Below are 19,197 nucleotides of genomic sequence, written 5' to 3' on the forward strand. Positions count from 1 at the left end.
CAGACGATTAGCCGTGCGACTGACAACCGGATAGGATCATTTTCCCGAGAGGATTGAAAGTAGCCACCGCTGATGGTGAACCCCTATACACAGCTTGCCATGGAAAGGAGTAAGAAGGATTGAGTTGAAGCAGTAGGAGAGCAGGCGTCCTTGAGCCATACAGTATCTCCATTCGCTTATCTGAAATTCCCACCAATAAATCTGCATAAGTATTCTATCCCTTTTATTATTTATTTTCTTATTTTTATTTTCGAAAACCCATAAACCATTTTAATCTGTCTAACTGAGATTTGCAAGGTGACCATAGCTTGCTTCATACCAACAATCTCTGTGGGATCGACCCTTACTCACGTAAGGTTTATTACTTGGACGACCCAGTACACTTGCTGGTTAGTTGAACGGAGTTGTGAGCTTCTCTACCAGTGCCTGAAACTCTTTAATCACAATTTCGTCCACCACAGTCCTTTGTCAGCCTGAATCAGATTTTGCTCAGGTCCCTCAATTAAAGCTAGAAAATACCTGAAATCACAGAAAAACACACAAACTCATAGTAAAGTCCAAAAATGTGAATTTTACATAAAAACTAATGAAAACATCCCTAAAAGTAGCTAGATCCTACTAGAAACTAACTAAAAACAATGCCAAAAAGCGTATAAATTATCCGCTCATCAGTGGGCGCAAGTGTTCCTTGTCATTTTCAATAGGTTTCTCAAAAAATCCTCCACCATACATATTGTCATCTAGCAATAAGCATTTTTCGCTTCCAGGAAAAAGAGATCATAACAATCATCTTCTAATAACTCTACTTCCTGGACTTGACTATACTCCTCAGGTAGTATTGACACCACAGCTATAGGTTGCTTAACACCAAATATTGCTTCTAAAATGTCATCAAAATCAGTGTCATAATTATCAGTAATTAAATCTTCATCCTTTTCTCCCTTGTTTTCAACCATTACCTTATTTCCAGCAAGATTCTTCTTTACATTTTTATTGCATTTAAGGTGATTAGAAGAATTGCATGTTTCTGCAGACTTGGCCATGGTTGGCAAAGGAGAAAAATCTACACCGTGTCCCTTGTATGGATCTAAAGGAACATACTTAGGTATATTCTCTTTTGCTCAAAAGTTGTAAAAGGATAATACTTTGGAATATTTTGACAATTTGGCCAAGGAGAATAATTAGGAACCTGCTGCATGTTAGGATTATAACAAGAATAAATTGGTTTTGAGGGAATAGACACATTTTTTGGAATATATATACTACTTCCATCTTGTGCATGATTCATGTTCCATAACTGAGACTCGTAGTACCTGGGCTTAAAAGGTTTAGACTTCACCCATTTATTTTTTTCTCTTGCAAAAACAGTAGGTTGATTCTGCACATTTCTCACATTATGGACCCATTTATTGTTTGAAATTTTGGTGGGAGGAACTCTTGTCTTTTGAGAAAATCCATCAGGTTTTCCATCAATCATGACTAAAGTCTTCATCTTTTGGTTGACGGGTTGTATCCCAGTGTTGTTGACACACTTGTTCAAAGGAGTTTAACCGCCCAACTTTTGTTTTCCCTCGGCTATCTTTCGCTTTAGCTCGTTAGTTTCATTTTCTTTTTCAGCAATCTTCTTTCTCAACTCAGCCTTTTCTTTCTCTTCAACCTTGTACTTTTCAAACCCTTTTGCAGCTTTCTTGTCAAAAATAGCATTGCACTTTGGGCACATAGCAATGGTGCTATCAGATTCTTTAATTCTCAATAAAAATCTAACAAATCCTCACTAGGATGAGGATAAACAGGCTTTTTGTCTTGCTAAAAAATTTTCAGGTCTTTATTTTCATCTTGAGCACTAGTCACTGTAGCGTCAATTCCTATCATGTTGACTGACAAATTGAATGGCTCAACATAATTTAAATCAGCAGCAAACGGTTCAACATTCACCTTCATAGCAGTTTTATCCTCAGACTTAACGGACGCAATTATTAGTGGTGTTATTAGTGGTGTGTGAGATACGTGATGAAACTTACAAAAATTTTTTATTCTTTATTTCATCAGCTCAAGGCATCTTTTTTCCTTCTGGTAAAATAAGTTGCTTATCTTTTAATAAAACTTCAAATATTCGATCTGCCTTAGAAATATCAAAAGAATAAGTCTTATCTTTCAATTTTGGAATATGAAGAAACTTTTTTTTCCTTTAACAGGCCTCAAAGATTTGCATACATAAGGAGGACTCCCACGCAATTCAGCAATATAAACCTCTTTCTCATCTGAATCACTACTATCGGAAAAACAATCAACATATGCAACCTTTTTAGAACCTTTTTTAAAATTTTCTTTTTCTTTTTTAATTTGTTCTATTTGTCTTACTCTCTCAGCTAATTGGGAAATATCTAAAGTATGCTGATTGACAAGTTTCTTCCTAACTCCAAATTCTAACCCATTAGTAGCCATTTTGACAACTTCAGTTTCAGGAATCGGAGTAAAACACTTATTTCTCATGTTCTAAACCGTGCCAAATAAGTGTCAATGGATTCTCCTTCTGCATATTTGACAGAGAATAAATTCGTAAGACTAACTTTCAATTCACCTCAAAAAAATTGATCATGAAAATTTCTTTCTAACTGTGCCCAAGAATGTATAGAATTTGGTCTTAAATTGGAGAACCATGTAAATGCATTTTTTGTTAAAGAAGAAAGAAAGTATCTCATCTTGAGATATTCATTAGAAGCTGCTTCCCCAATTTCAACAGTATATCGAGCAATATGCTCTACTGTAGACTCATTTTCTTCTCCATAAAATTTTGTAAGAAATTTTGAAATTTTCCAATCCTTTAGGAGCTCTGCTTGTTGGACACATTCAGGAAAAGCAGACACAAAATATGACATATTTAAGCAACTAACATTAAATCCCAAATGGTTTAAAACTTGTTCGATATTTCTTGCTAGATTATAATGCCTCCCTAAGTTATTTTGCCTAAGTTATATCGAGTAATATGCTCTACTATAGACTCATTTTCTTCTCCATAAAATTTTGTAAGGAATTTTAAAATTTTCCAATCCCTTGGGAGCTCTGCTTGTTGAACACATTCAGGAAAAGCAAACACAAAATATGGCCTATTTAAGCAACTAACATTAAATCCCAAATGGTTTAAAACTTGTTCGATATTTCTTGCTAGATTATAATGCCTCCCTAAGTTATTTTGTCTAAGTCTTTCTAACATATCATCAGCATTTTGGCCATGTCTAGGCATATGAACGTCATAATTAGGAATTGCTCCACCATTTTTATTGACATTATCAAATCTTAAATCCTGGTTGTCATTTTCTTCTAAATTTACCACAGTAGCAATCCTATTAACTTGCCTATTTAATTGTTCAATTTTAGTGTTTGTGTTTTTTAAAAGAGGATTTAAAACTATCACCATTTGATGAGTTAACATGTTTACTAGATCATGGTGGCTTTCATCCATCTGTTGCCTAATATTTGCTAAAGATCCTACGATTTGACTAGGTGGATTAACAGGCATTGCTCTTGACATGTCAGGAAATACAGGTCTGAAATTTTCTACCCTAGTGACAGTGGATGTAGTAGAATTAGATGCACTATTATTTCTTGTATTAATAGCATGTGAAAAATTTTGTTGTGATATGTGTGAACCTGACACCCCAGAAACAGGTACATTTGACATGCCATATGAATTTTGATAAATAGAATTTTGAAAAGTTGAGTAGAGAAGCACAGACAATCCTTGTGTGACCATGGGGGGACATACCCCGATGGCAAGTCATATGGCGCCCACCCCATGGTGTTTATGTGAGTTGCATTTAACCCGGTATGGACATGGCCAATGCCATCATGCCTCACTGACAGCAAGGTAGGCTCTGCGTTTGAAATTACAGGAGAATTTCCGGATTCATTTCCTCTAGTCTCATCACTGGAAGTAGAAGAAGATGCTACAGAAGTATTTGACATGTCAACTGACACTGATTTCCTTGGCTTTTGATGCACGAACTTACCACTGCGCAACCACATGCAAATTCAAAACTCCTGGTTTTCCTTTTGACAATTACAATCTATTGACAATGTCCCACTGGGCGTACCAATTTATTTTACTCAAATTTTTGTTAATATTTAAAAGAAAATGTGGGTATTTCAATGTCGCAATTATAACGTCAAATAAAATTAAAAGGAATAAAAGTAACAAATAAACATATAAATGCAAGGTGCCAGTGGCGCAGTAAATTGCAGAAATTGAAATAAACAGGAAATTAAAAAGAAGATAAAGGAAGAAACATGAACGTAAAAGAGAATAACAAGTAAAAATAGAGGAATTTTATTAATAAAAACTGGGAAAAAACAAAGTACAAGTGTTTGAGTTCAGAGGAATTACTTAAAATTCTCAATTTTAATTAGTGATGCCAAGGGGCTGAGAGCGTTTTGGGTTTCTAAGTGTTTTCCAAGAAGAACTGAACTGCTTACAATATGTTCTTAAAGCTTTATTTATAGACTAACCTAATGTCAGCTGACAGTTACCATTGATATACCTGTTGCGAAAAATTTAGATTGGCCTGTAACCGTTCTCGCACCTCTTGTAAATTTCAAAAATCAAATATATAACCAGCTGTGAAATGATCTAATTTAATTCAAAATAGATATAAATATTATATATGGAGACATCATCATGTAACTAATTTTTTCTTTTTATAATTTTCTTATAAAAATTATATTTTGTCTAATAACTGTAAACGAAATATGTAAAAAAATAAAAATTGATAAATATGCTATAAATTATTTATATCTATAAATAAAATATTTAAATTATTTATTTAAAAAATCTAATTAATTGTCCATATACATCACTATTCGAAAACGATCTAATATCACACATAAATTGTCAGAGAATTTAAAAGCAACATAATACGCATTTATTCTTTCACCATGCCACCTATTTTCAGCACGTGCAGAAGAATATTTTTTTAATACAGTAATATAATTCTTAATACTTCTTTTTGGATAGTTATTGGGCCAATTTTTTAAGTAATAGAAAAAAATAGTATGTAATTTAGGTTTAGTTTGATAAAACTTTTAAAAGATGCCTTTTTAAAAGTGGTAGTATTTATGTTTGATAAATCAAATTAAAAATTGCTTTTAATGAACATAAGCAACAATAATTACATTTGATAAAATAGTTTTTAAAATTTAAAAATACCATAATAGACATAAATATAAGTATTAAATTTAAAAATTAGTTAACATATGAAGTTATATTAGACTTTTAAATTTTGAAAAACACAAACTAACTTTGAAAAGCTCTATCTTATGTGCTTTCAAAAGTATCCCAATTTTTTAAAAGTTACAAATACAAGTACATGATCTTTTTTATTTACCAAACATGAAATGAGAAGTTTGAACTTTTAAAAAGTACAAACACCTTTTCGAAAAGTTTTACCAAACTAAGCCTTAATATCATAGTTAATTGATATATTCTTTTATATAAATTTTATTTAAAGAAAAAAAATCAAACTCTCATATTTGAGAGTCAGATTTTCATACTATATAAATTAGAAGATTTGATTTGTGATAAAATAAAATTTTGTTTGATGTAAAATAAATTGGAGATCCAATCTACATGTTTCAAAAAAATTTTCATACTTAGCCACAAATCTAATCTCAAATTTATAAATTAAAAAAATATAAAAATTACAAATTACCTATATTCGTCTAAAAAAAACATGAAGTATTTATATTGTTAAGAAACACCACTTAGGCCTAATTTACATAAGCAACTTAATTAAGTTTTTTTTTAAGAAAATAGGTTAAATAATAAATGATTATATTAAAAATAATTTATAAATAAATTATTTTGTATTTGAATTTTTGTTCTTAATAAAAGTGCTTATTTTATAAAAATATAATAAAACAAAATAGTATTATGAAAAAAAGTTATTTTTTTAATTTTTTTATAAATTTTTAAATAGCTTCTTAAAAAATTGTAATTTAATTTTAAAAATTGTACTAAATATTAATATTACTATTTTTCACAAGTGAAAAACTCAAAAAAATTATTTTAAATTTTCCAAACAGGCTTTAAACTATAACAAAAAAAATAAAAAAAAAACAATTATCGGATCCTGCTCAATACAACCACAGTTTGACTGGAAATTCTGTCATTTGGTCGAGTTGGACCACCCTTCGAACCGCCTAACATTAGACCTGTAAAAAAGGTTTGATCCATCCGGGTTTCATCAAAACGACGTACCCTAATCTGCTGAGTGATCAGCCTCAAGACCTCAGCGAACGTCTCATTCCTCTCGCACTCACTACTCAGTCTGGTCACTCTCTCATTTCTCTCACTGTCGCACTCGCACTCAAGCTCTCTCGTCTCCGGTCTCTCTCACTGTGTCTGGTCTCGCACTCAAGCTCATTGTCTCGTCATTGTCTTGCACTCAGTCGTGCGCTTTTCCTGCGCTCGTCTTCGCCGGCGGCAGAACCAGCAGGTCCCGGAGATGGTCGTCGTTGCCGTATTCTTGCCTCGGGCCTCACTGTTAGCTTCCTTTGCGCAACCAGCAGCTAGTCTCCGATTTGGTGAGTTCCAACAAATTTCTTGTTCTTTCTTTTTCAATTTTGTTGCTGTAATTATTACTGAGCCTTAAATTTGTTGCTGTTTTGCTGAAATAATCACCTAACTAAATTTTGTATTGCTGAAAATGATCATAGTTAAATTTATTGTTAAAAATTGTCAATGAGATGAATTTGTTGCTGTAAGAAAAGTATTCTTACATAGGGGATATTGATTTAGTATTTGTTGGGCGTCATTATTTTGATAAGAATTTTTTTTTAATAAAAAAGATTTTTTTTTATTTTTTAGGATATTTGACAAATTTTTAGTAATAAAAGTAAAAACACTACAAAAATAAAAAATATCTTTTTTTAAAAAATTATAATTTACATTTTTTTAAAAGATTTTTTTTTAAAATATTTTCATATAATAAATAAATAAAAAATGCTTTTATATCGTTATACCCAAACATAATTGATAAATAAAAAAAAAATTTATACGAGATATCCAAACATAAAATTACTTTTACTTATCCATAACATCTTTTAAAAAAAAGATAGCCCAAAAAAAAAATTTTATTTTTCTTAGCTGTGTCTTCTCTCTCCACCGTCGTTGTTGCTATGTAATATCTCTCCTCTGGTGTTATGTGCCTCTCTCCACCGCTGTTGTGCTCTCTACTCATCTAGTTTCGGTCACTTCCTCTGTACTCTCTCGCCGCTAGTCAGCTCTCTCCAACGTTGTGCTCTCTTGTACTTTTGTTTGCCTCTCTCGATATCTTCACTTTTGATTACTTGATTATTGAATATTTTTGAAATTTCTATTTTATTAGATTGGGTTAAAATACAGTGGGTGATTAAGCTTGATTAATTTATTTGTGTATGATTAAACCTTGTTACTTTAAGAAAGAATGGACTAATTAACATTTTGGAGCCTTAATTTGCTTCTGTTTTGCTTGCCATTAGAATTTAATTAAAGACAAATGGAAGGAGATAGGCCTTATTTTGCTTCTGTTTTGCTGGCCATTTAGGTTTCCTAATCCATCTTCATTAAACACGATATAATAAGTGCCTTGCATATGATTGTTTGCAGTTCTTGATTAATCTTTTGTTCCTATTTGGATCTTGAACATATGGCATTTCAAATGCCTAACAATTTGTAATATGTGTGAAAGGATCTGCTGCATCTTTACAGGCTATTTCCCTTGAAATTGCTTGCTTTGCTTTGATCAGCTGATGTAATAAATCTGGACCTTAATCAAAATTCAGAATTGTCAATATTTGGAGAATACAATTAACATAAACATAATACATAAGAAGAATATGGATGGATTGTTTTGGCCCTTGATTTTTTGGCCCTTGATTTGTTGTTGTTATGTGATCTGATGTTTTGATGAATTCAACTATTGATCTGTCATTTTTTGCTTCTGAACATTGATTTTCAATTGTTGCAATTGTCACAAAATGAGCTTTTAGTTTGATGCTGGAGTGTACTATAAGATGTTGTAGTGTGAGACTATGCTGTTTACAATGGGCACTGTAATGGTTTGGTTTTGATGCTGGGCAGCGTACTCTCTAATTCTATGATAAGTTTCAGAATTAATTGTGTCTTGTTATCTGTTTTTTAAGTGGTTAATTGGGTTTACTGTTTTCTTTTGGTTAGAAATGTCTTATACTTGTTTATTTATATTTTTGTACTCATTAAATTGAGTTAGCTGTTTCTGTCAAATGAATAAATTAATTTTGGATTTATTATATAATTATATCTTGTTCAACCGGTTCAATTAGTGACCCACTAGTGGAATATTGACTCAGTGCCTCAGCTGAGTCATTCACCAAGTCAAATTTAATAACTACTTGATTTCCTGTATCAATGGCAAGTACTCAGGTTTCGAATGACTGCATGATTCTGGGGTGATGGGCTATAACTGCATGGCCAAATTTGAGCCGAACCTTGTATTTGTAATTATAGCCTCGGTATGAATGCCAGACATTTATTCTGGTGAATGAGTTGGGACATCCTTTTATATCTGATGATTATGTTTTTGAATGGCAGTAGGCATGTCACAGTGGAAGCAACGAAAGTAGAGCCTGGTCAAAGAACCTACTTCATTCCCAAACCTCTTCAAATTTCTTTCCCCTGCCTGGATCTTTTTGTCTAGTAATTTGGAGCGGGAAGCTCTGTTTGTGCCTTTGGTGGTTAAGTTGTGTATTGTACGGAAATGGATTTCATAGAATCTTCAGTTCCAGAAGCACTAGATTGTGATCTCTCATTTCCAAGGGGTGGACCCATTTATGTTCCCAATATGGTCAGCCCCTCCACAACGGTTCCTCAGTTTGAAAACTCTATAATTTCTGAACTTCAGGTCTCTCTCTCTCTCTCTCTCCCCCTCCCCCCGTCCCAACAATTTTGCTACCTTTTCCCCTTAGTCTTCTTTGAAAAACTGTTTTTTGTTTATGCAGAATCTAGAGGCTGAATTATCACAAGATGCCACCCGAATCTCTGATGATGATGTATCGTATGCATTCTTCTTGTTATTGTTTTCCTCCTCTCATCACTGCTCATTAATACATAGGGTTTCTACTTGTTAATGGTATTGATACCTATTCAGGGTTGATGATCTTAAAATATTTACAGAGGACGAGCTAATGGATATGTCTTTGAAGGAAATATTTGAGGTATTCTCCATGAACTTTTATATTTTTCCTTTTGTTTAATATTTGAACAGATTTAATGGAAGTGCTATTGTAGGGTATGGAGAACAATGAAAATCGTCCACCACCTTCAGACCAATCCAAAGTGGGGTTAGTCATGCATGATTTTTGTTAGTTATTACACTAATGTAGACGGCCCTTATCTGAATTCATTTTATACTAGGTTTCAGACTCTCAGTTTTTTTTTTTTTATTCGAGCTGTATTGCTTCTCTCCTTCAACCTTATGTGTAAGACTAAAAGTAGCAACAGAATAAGAGTAGTAGATGTAGCATAGAATTAAAAAAGAGAGAGTAGATAAGAAACAGAGGAGCTGGAACATATCAAGGTGATACTCTCAGTCTCTGATATATTCATATAAGAACTAAGTACTGAAAAGAAGGGAGCAAGGTAGCATTTGAGGAGCCACCACTCTCCTAAGGTTCTTCGCAGCCTAGATCCTTCCTGCCATATTGATTCCCTTCATAAATCTTATACACTCTCAATACTCTCTCCTATAACAGGATTCATCCCTCATTCGTTCCCTCTCCAATAACTTCTCCAGCTGTCCTATTTGTTACGTCAGCTGGTCCCACTTTATTTTATTTTCATCTCTCTTTTCTTTCATTCTTCTATTGTAAAATAAAAGGCGAAGGAGATATTTTACCACTCTCTTCTCTAACTATCTTAATTGCTTCCATTCGCTCATTCTTCATTTTTCTTCACTTGGGTACCTAACAATTTGATTGCAATTATGTCAAATACATGAATCTTATTAATGTTTATGTAGTTGTACTACATTGATACTTGTCGGAAATTCTTTAGTGAAAATGCCATATACAGGGAGCCTAACAAAAAACAATCTTATTGCATCTCTTTCAATTTCTTTCTCTATCAAGTTTTACACTTTGCAGTGAACAAATAATGTAAAGAGTTTCTTGTTGGATTTGTTGTAGGGGTGGTGAAAAGAGGTCAAGGAAAAAACGGAAAGGAACAAATAATCCTATTCTTGAGGTATGCCAACTCTCTAAAAGAAATTATGTTCATGGCATTATTTTATGGTTAAATTGTTTCTTTCGTGTTGATAGTGGCATACATGATATGCCATGACATTTTATCTTTATATATACATGAACTATAACTTGGGGTTGGCCCCTAAAAAATGCCGGGGGATTGGGCTTGGGCCACCACCTTTGAAATGGGATATTAAACATTTCATCTTGGTTTGCAATTTTGTTTCGTGTATGAGCTGAATAATCTGGATTCAATTATGTTCTTTTGCATTTAAGTTAATTTGATTTTATTTTATTTTATTTTTTTATCGAAACTTGATCAAGTGGATATAAGCATGTTAAATGTGCAAAGGATGTGTCAGAACTGTTTCTGTATTTGCTGTTGTGTGATTCAATTAAGTTTGCTGTTAGAATAAATAATGGAAATCGAAGCTTTTCACATATAGACTTTGAAAGGATATGTGTGCACAATCCCTTTGGAACTTATGATCATTTAGCTTTTCTAATATCTCTTTCTAATATCCAACTTTTTTTTCCTTTTCAAAAGAAGAAAGGCAAAAATAATCATTTATTTCGTTAATTTACAGAGTGGTTGTATAGAAAAGGTGGAGCAAGTTGTGAGAATCAAACAAAAGCAAGAAGAAGACAAGGAATCAGCAAGACTTCATTCATTTAAGTTGGTATCATTACTATTTATGTGATTATTCCATTTTTCATCAGATCTATCTATTATTCTAATTGAATGTATCTTGTCTTTGTTTTAGTCCTGCTTGCAAGATCAATGAAACCCTCAAACCAGGCAGGAACGGAAGGATGAGATCACTTAGGTCCACAAATTATACCAAAAAGGTTGCTTTGAGATTCTTATCTGATATAAAAGATCATTTGGCTTCAAATTGGAAAATATGCACACTAATGTTATCCTACTGTTAGTAGTTAGAGTAATTAACTAAGTTGTATGCACTTAGAGATGCGTGCCTTCTATATTATTGAATTGCTATATTTCTTGTTTATGTTGTTCTCTTTGTTGGATCATATATATGTCAACTTTTATCTCTTAAGTAGTTAGTTTATGGCCATTATTGACCAACTAAAAGCATTAAAATTCATGTCGGAAATCAATCAGGCATTACTTAAAGATTTCCATTTGTGACTTCGATGCAGTTCGCTGCTATCCTGAATTGATGTTTTTTCATTGGCTGCTTCCTCAATAATGGACTCCTAATATTTGTTCAATATCCAATATATCATTATTATACTACAAATAGGTTCGAACCGTAATTGACTTGTGTGTGCCTTAACTTCTTCTTCTTTCCATGTGTATGCGCTCCTAGTCATTTTTCTGGTTTAATGTATGGCAGGTCAGTGCAGCAGATCTTCAACAACACATACCAGTGACATTTCCTGAAGTTCTTCTATCGGTGGAGGTTTACCATAATGTTCGACAGTGTGTCAAGGTATTCAACATCAATAGTTCAATACCATATTGATTTTAACAATGCTAAAATTCAATATGTAATTTCTGGAAAAAAAAAGTCTCTCCTATAATAAGTTAACTACCACAAAACAGCTGATTAACAACAGGGTCATCTCTGCGTATTTGATATTTTTTACTTTTATTTTGGTAGACCCAAGAGTTGTTAGTTCTTGGAAAGCAGCCTTTAACTGATTTAAGGGAGAAGATCCATTGCTCAATGGACCAGGTGATGCAAAAAGCTGGGCAGTATGATCCTTCTGGATATTTTCTCATTGAAGTAAGCATCTCTTTTACACTGGTATTAAGGTGATTTTTTATTCATTACATGACAAAAAGGTCACTTTTTTGTAGGATGTATTTTACACTGATTTGAGAGACCCATCTGCTATTAATTATGCCAAACCTATACTGGATTGGCTCCGAAACTCAAAGGAGGAGGTGCAAAAAAAATGGGAATATATTATAAGTGGCAGACTACACCAGAAACATAAAGCAATTATGGGTGAAGTATCTGCATCAAACTTGCCTCGCTTTGCATCGATTGAGATGCAAAAGATACGTTTTTGTGACTTACTATTTCGACTTGGTGCTGGATACCTCTATTGTCACCAGGTAATTTCGTTTTAGTTCTCGGAATTAATGTTTGGTTATTACCTTCTTCCCATAGACACGTATGGTAAATCAAAGGGAAGTGTAGCTTAGCTTTTGCAATTTTAAATCAGAGGGGGTAAAAGGGCTAACTACAGATACTTGAATACCATGATTTTTCTTATGCATAGAATGTTAGATGTGCATCTAATTTTTGCTCAAAATATATTAGAAGAAATCACGACACAGTTGCTTTCTTTTTTGTACGAGCAATACTATGTGACCAACAAAATTTATCATTTTTGGCCAACACTAAAATCCTAAGTACTAAATTCTAAATCATAAACTTTAAACCCTAGTTAAAAATAAGGTGTCGGCTAATATTAACAAAAGATGTTGGCCTCGCTGACATTTCTCTTTTTGTATATCTGCAGGGCGATTGCACGCATACCTTAGTGATTCGAGATATGAGGTTATTTCATACGGATGATGTGCATAATCGGACGGTTTATCCAATAGTCACCTTTCAACTGAAAATGGTTTTCAAGAAATGCAGTGCTTGCAAAATATTCAGAGCTACAAAGGTAACAGCTGATGACAAATGGACACCACAAAACCCTTGTTACTTTTGTGATGAATGTTTTTCTCTCCTCCACTTCAACGACGATGGCTTGCCATATTATAACAGCTTCCTAGAATATGATTATAATCACGATTAGTTCCTTTTGGTTTGAAGAACACTTTCACGAGGATGTTATCAAAAAACAAAAATTGCATTTGGTGGTGCATTTAGTTTGGTATCTACGGAAGCGCTAAAATCTCCGGAGCCAAGAGGATAATATAGAGCGTAGTGTTAGATTAGATGGGCACTTGCATCTTTTAGAGACTTGTTTGCAAATTTTATGAACTAGATTTAGAGTCCCACAATGTACGAAAAATGAACGGTATAAATTTTTTGTACAAAATCTTTTAGATAACTAAAATATTACTGGAGAAATTTTGTATTTTATAGTTATAACATAATCAACCAATAGAAAAGAGACACAAGTAACAGAGAACCAATTTAGATTTATGCCAGACAGATCTACCACTGAAGCGATATACCTATTAAGAAGGATGATGGAAAGGTATCGTATTAATAAAAGGGATCTACATATGGTGTTTATTGATTTGGAAAAAGCGTATGATAGGGTACCAAGGAAAGTCTTATGGAAGGTTTTAGAAAAGAGGAGAGTAAGGATCGCATATATTCGGGCAACTAAAGACATGTATGATGGGGCCACAACTAGTGTGAAGACTTAAGGTGGTGTGACAGAGGAATTCTCTATTGGTATAGGATTGCACCAGGGATCATCCTTAAGCCTATACCTTTTCACATTAGTCTTGGAAGTACTTACAGAGCACATCCAAGAGCCTGTGCTATGGTGCATGTTTTTTGCTGATGATATCGTCCTTATGAGATAGTCAATGGAAGATCTAAATAAGAAGTTAGAGTTATGGAGAGAAGCTTTAGAAGTGTATGGTCTGCGCATAAACCATAGCAAAACGGAATATATGGAATGTAAGTTCAGTTTGAGAAGGAAAAACCCAATATAGAGGTGAAGATTGGAGAAAACATCCTACGAAAAGTTAAAAGTTTTAAGTATCTTGGGTGCATCATGCAGGATAATGGAGAAATTGAACAGGATGTAAATCATAGGATCCAAGCAGGTTGGTCAAAATGGCGGAGTGCATCTGATTTTATATGCGACAAAAAGTGCCTCTAAAACTTAAAGGTAAATTCTATCGCACCGCTATAAGACCGGCTATACTGTATGGTACGAAGTGTTGGGCGGCTAAAGGGGAGCACGAACATAAGCTGAGTGTGGCAGAGATAAAGATGTTGAGATGGATGAGTGGTCATACGCAATTGGATAAAATAAGGAATGAAGATATAAGAGAGAGAGTTGGAGTAGCACTCATTGTGGAAAAGATGGTTGAATCGCGTCTCAGGTGATTTGGACATGTGAGAAGAAGACCGATAGAACATCCAATCAAGAAGGTGGATGAGATGGAAGATTGTCAAAGGGCGAAAGGCAGAGGAAGACCTAAGAAGACCATCCATGAGGTGGTCAAACGAGATCTACATGTAAACGGTCTCTCTGTAGACATGATACATGACAGAACACAATGATGTTGTTTGATTCATGTAGCCGACCCCACTTAGTGGAACAAGGCTTTGTTGTTGTTGTTTGTTGTTGAAGTATTTGCTTAAATAAAAAATTATATCATAATTTTATAGTATAATAAAATTTAATTATGTAAATCTATGTCGTATATATAATGAAGTATTTGTTTAAATATAGTTTTTTGATAAAGTGTAATGAAAAGAAAACTGAAAAGCGTAATTCTTTTCTCTATTTGGTTTTGACAAGTCCAAGTAATTTTGTAAAATTTTTTTAATATCATTGAATATCTATTGGCTTTTGCAATTTATAATTTATTTTATAAATTAAAAAATTTATAAAATATAATTAAGAGAAATAAAATTTATCAACATAAAGATTATAAAAAATAAATAAAAAATAATTAAAGATATATTTGTTTCTTTATAAAAAAATTTAATTCTTTTTTTTAAATATTATAAAAAAATTTGGTCCTTCTTAATAATTTTAATATTAAAGGTCATTTTTAATAATTAAATCTTTCTAACGGTCATTTACAATAATTTTTCCTAAAAGTTAATTATGAATGCAAACACGAGTGACCTAATCTAAATATCATCATCATACATCATAAGAAATCAGTGAGTGTTATTATTATACCACGAGTTTCTTGAAAAGTTTCGTCAGTTGACACAAGATTCAAGATCAGTAAAAAAATATCACAAAGAGTTATTGTATTTGATGTGCAAGGCTAACGTTGAAAAGAGTCCTAAAATTCTTATATAATTTTTTTTTATTGGATTAAACAAAAAAAATTGCAGATAAGGTCGAATTTTATCATTATGCAACAATGGAGGATTTAATCCATTTGACAATTAAGGTGGAGGCACAACAATAATTTATGGCAATTTGATGCTCTTCAAACTCCAATTCCCCATAGTATTCTAAAGGAGCAAAGTTTGAAGATACAACAAAATTTACTGTTGTAAATTTTAAAAGAGTGAGTGTTTGAGTGAAAAGAGTCAATATTTGAGTGAAAGAGAGAATTTCGAGAAAAAGTCAGAGAATAATGAGAGAGAGAAGTCATTGAGAAAAAAAAAACGAAAAGAAATAAACACACTTGTGAGAGAAATCTTGAAAGTTATAGTTTAGACAACAGTGCATTAGTGTCTATGATATCCAAAAAATCTTCAGTGTCTCATATATCTAGCCATGCCTTACCTAGTATTTACATGTCCAATTTTAAAGGTATTACTGATCTATTGGTGAATTTTGAAGGAATTAATATGGATGAAAGGAGTGAAGGACAACTAATTCTATTTTATAGTGAGCGGCAACATAGAACATGTCTTAAGTATTCAACATATGACAAAGTGCAGTTTATTTTGTATTTGATAGTTTAGACGATCTTGAACAAAAGGCATGCATAGTAGACTCAGTTGCTAGATTATTTTTCAAAAGTGATTGATCAAGATTCGAGAATGAATACTTTTGCAGAGGGAGAGAATGATACGTGTTTATTGTTTAAGAGGATTTTTTAGTGTATTTTAGTTTGTTTTGTTGTTAGGGTTTGTTAAAAGATTTGATTTAGTTCTGATTTGCTTAATAGTATTTTTAAAAAATTTAAATTAAAATCAAATCTGATCTAATCTAATAAAGATCAAATTTGATTAAATTAAGTTATTTTTAGGAGATTTAAATTCAAATTAGATATTTAGAAAAATTTGGCCCATTTTTGGACTAATCTACTAGAAATTTATTTAAAGATTCTTTGTTATTCTCTCTTAATCAATTTTTATTAATGAAATTTTTTTGAATTTCTTTACAAGAAATTTGGGTGTGAACAGAAAAGATAGAATGATTTCTTTAACGGGTGCATCAGAAAATTAAATTGAGGTAGAGAAATTCTTTTCTTTAATTTTTCATCTTATTTTAAATTTCATTCCATATCATAAAGTGTTTGGTCTATAATATAATAAAAATAGACTAATATTTTAATTCATAGAATTAATGATAAATAAATAATATGATAATTTTTTTAGAAAATAGCCTAATAATAAATTTTAATGATAGTAAACACTATTAAATAAGAAGAGTTATCAGAAAAAACAAATTCAAAAATCTATAAAAATTATAAACTTCGCAAAAAAATTAATGCAGCAATAGATAAGATGAGATGACAATTTTTAGTTTAATTTATTTTATATCTCACAAAATGTACATCAATATTTGTGAGATTATATATTATAGAAAATATTTTAATTTATTAAATTTGTAGAAGAAGATGACAAAATTTAATTGATTATCCATAAAAATAAAATTGTCTCTAAAAAATGAGAGCGATTTTATTGAGAAGTGAAATTTGGAACTATTTTACTTTATGTAATGTCATATTTAAAATTCTAAACAACACTTCATTACAATTGCTTTAAGAAAACATGATATTTATTTTTATATATATAAAATAGATTTATCTGTTTACTCCTTTGTAAAAAACGTCTAAAGTATACCTACAATAAACTTCTTGAAAGATGCACGTGTAAGTTAATATCACAATAGTTTTTGATATCGAATATAATGTTTTTCTTACATATGTAGTATTGAATAATGAATAGTGAATATTCAATAAGGAAAAGTATTAGGAGTCAATAAAATATTTATACAATGTGAATAATTGAGGTTTATGGAGTATTAGAGATATAATCATTAGTGTTACATTTTTCCATCAGCTGAAGTTTTTGGGATGAACGGTATCATGACATAGTATTAAAGCGCTAGATTCGAGAAGATGTTTATTATCCCTTGTACTCGGATGGTTATTCTAAATAATATAGGGGATGTTTATTTCATAACTCAATAGCCATTGTACACATTGTACAAATAGTCCATTGTCTCCGGATCCTATTCAATAAAGTTTGAAAAATTCTTAAATTTTTATTTACTCCAGGATATAAAATTATTTTTTTCCCATCAGTTGCATTTATTTGAAATGAATGAATGAGAATATTCTATGGAGCAAAATAAAATTTATTTCATGGAGTATGAAAGAACATTAACATATAGTTTTTCTGAGTTACATTCTGCAAGAAAAAATGATACATTGAGGTTTTAAAAATAAAATGCTAGACATGTCAAATTTATCAACTACTATTTATATCATGAAAGTTAAAATCGCTAATATATCTATCTATAGAAGATAGAAACTACTATTTATACCTATAAAAAATAAACTTTTGCAGGTAAAATTATTTAAATCCTAAAAAATTAAATAAAATTTTTAAACTACTATTCTTTCCACCACTAATACCATCATCTATCCATTCTCTCTCTCTCTAAATATTCTTAGCACTACGATTCCAAACTCTGCCATCACTCTCATTCCCAACTACCACCATCACTACCTCCATTACCATCACCACCACCACCATCACCACCCTTCCTCTTTCTTTTACCTCTTCGACTCCGATCTCAACCGCAGGTTCCACTTTCTCCTCACCTTCCGAAACTCCAACCCCTCTATTGTTTCATCCATCAAATTCAGCAACACAATAAACTACACAAAAAGATTCAAACACACTCTTACACTCAAAACAACACAACAAATTTCAAAATTTTCTTTTTTTCACAAAAAAGGCTTTCTCCCACCTGTCTAAATTACTAATGTTCCAGCTAATCATATGCTTCGTTCATCTAATGTTAATTTGATTCAAATAAATCTATGAAAATGATAACATAATAATGAAAAGAGGAATCTTTATTTACTTAAGGAGGCAAAGATCTGAGAGGGTGCGTGGGAGCTTGATGCGGTCGAACTCGGAGGCGGGCATGGTGAGGTAGATGTAGAAAAGGCCGGTTGATGACTTTAAAACAAATTGCAAATCATGTATATTCAATTTCTTAATCCACATTTCCCCTAGACGTGCTAAGAGAGTTATGTCAGGTAGGCCACAAGGAAGAATAGATTTATGGTCTTTATTATTTCTATTAGGGAGAAGTACTATTTTGGTCCCTAAAGTTTAGAGTTAAAAACAAATTCGTCCCCAACGATATTTTGGATTAAAAATCACCCCCAACTTTTCATTTGGTATTAAAATCGTCCTTTTGACTTTTTACGGACAAAAATACCCTCCACCACCACCTCCCTTACTCCCAGCAAATACCAATAATCAAATTCAAGAACACAATATTCAACACTAACAATAATACATTATTCAAATTCAGAAAAACATCAAATTCAACAACAAAATCAATACACAACAACAATGAAATCAGAAAAATAACACATTAAAATCAGAATCAGAAACAAAAGTAGAAGCAGATGCAGAAGCAGAAGCGGAAGAAGCAGAAGCAGGAGCCGAATCGGAAGAAGCCGAATTGGAAGCAGAAGCCGATGCAGAATTAGAAGCAAAAGCCGAAGCAGAAGCAGAAGTAGAATCGGCAAGGTGCAGTGGCAGCGAGGTCAGTAGCAGCGGCGGCAGTGGCGGAGCACGACGGCAAACTCTCTCCCTAGCAAACGTTGGGGACGACTTTAAATCCAAAATGACTTTAAATCCAAAATAACGTTGGGAACGAATTTGATTTTGACCCTAAACCTTAGGCACCAAAACAATACTTAAAAAACCATCTATTATGAAGCATGTTATATAATTTTAATCGTCTTTGTTGTTGAGATTATACCATACGAAAAAATGAATTATCCTAGTGCATCCACCAAATAAAAAATTTTGCATGAAG

At 32.2% G+C, this 19,197-nt stretch overlaps 1 protein-coding gene across 8 annotated transcripts; it reads left to right on the plus strand.

Moving 5' to 3' along the window:
• The first annotated feature begins 7,148 nt into the window (after positions 1-7,148).
• On the plus strand, positions 7,149-13,438 carry LOC107465019 (snRNA-activating protein complex subunit). Of its 8 annotated transcripts, none has more exons than XM_016083990.3 (12): positions 7,149-8,526; positions 8,606-8,915; positions 9,013-9,068; positions 9,162-9,228; positions 9,302-9,354; positions 10,198-10,255; positions 10,842-10,930; positions 11,019-11,103; positions 11,616-11,711; positions 11,883-12,008; positions 12,083-12,343; positions 12,754-13,438. In XM_016083990.3, the coding sequence occupies exons 2-12, from the start codon at positions 8,772-8,774 to the stop codon at positions 13,036-13,038; spliced, it is 1,320 nt and encodes a 439-aa protein (XP_015939476.1). In that variant the 5' UTR covers positions 7,149-8,526; positions 8,606-8,771; the 3' UTR covers positions 13,039-13,438. The 8 variants fall into 8 exon arrangements, with proteins under 8 accessions (XP_015939476.1, XP_052109921.1, XP_052109920.1 ...); XM_052253961.1 differs by having other exon boundaries at positions 8,609-8,915; XM_052253960.1 differs by having other exon boundaries at positions 7,150-7,302; positions 8,431-8,915.
• The last annotated feature ends 5,759 nt before the right edge of the window (positions 13,439-19,197 follow it).

This window comes from Arachis duranensis, chromosome 9 (genome assembly GCF_000817695.3).
Source record: "Arachis duranensis cultivar V14167 chromosome 9, aradu.V14167.gnm2.J7QH, whole genome shotgun sequence".
Taxonomy (NCBI): Eukaryota; Viridiplantae; Streptophyta; class Magnoliopsida; order Fabales; family Fabaceae; genus Arachis; species Arachis duranensis.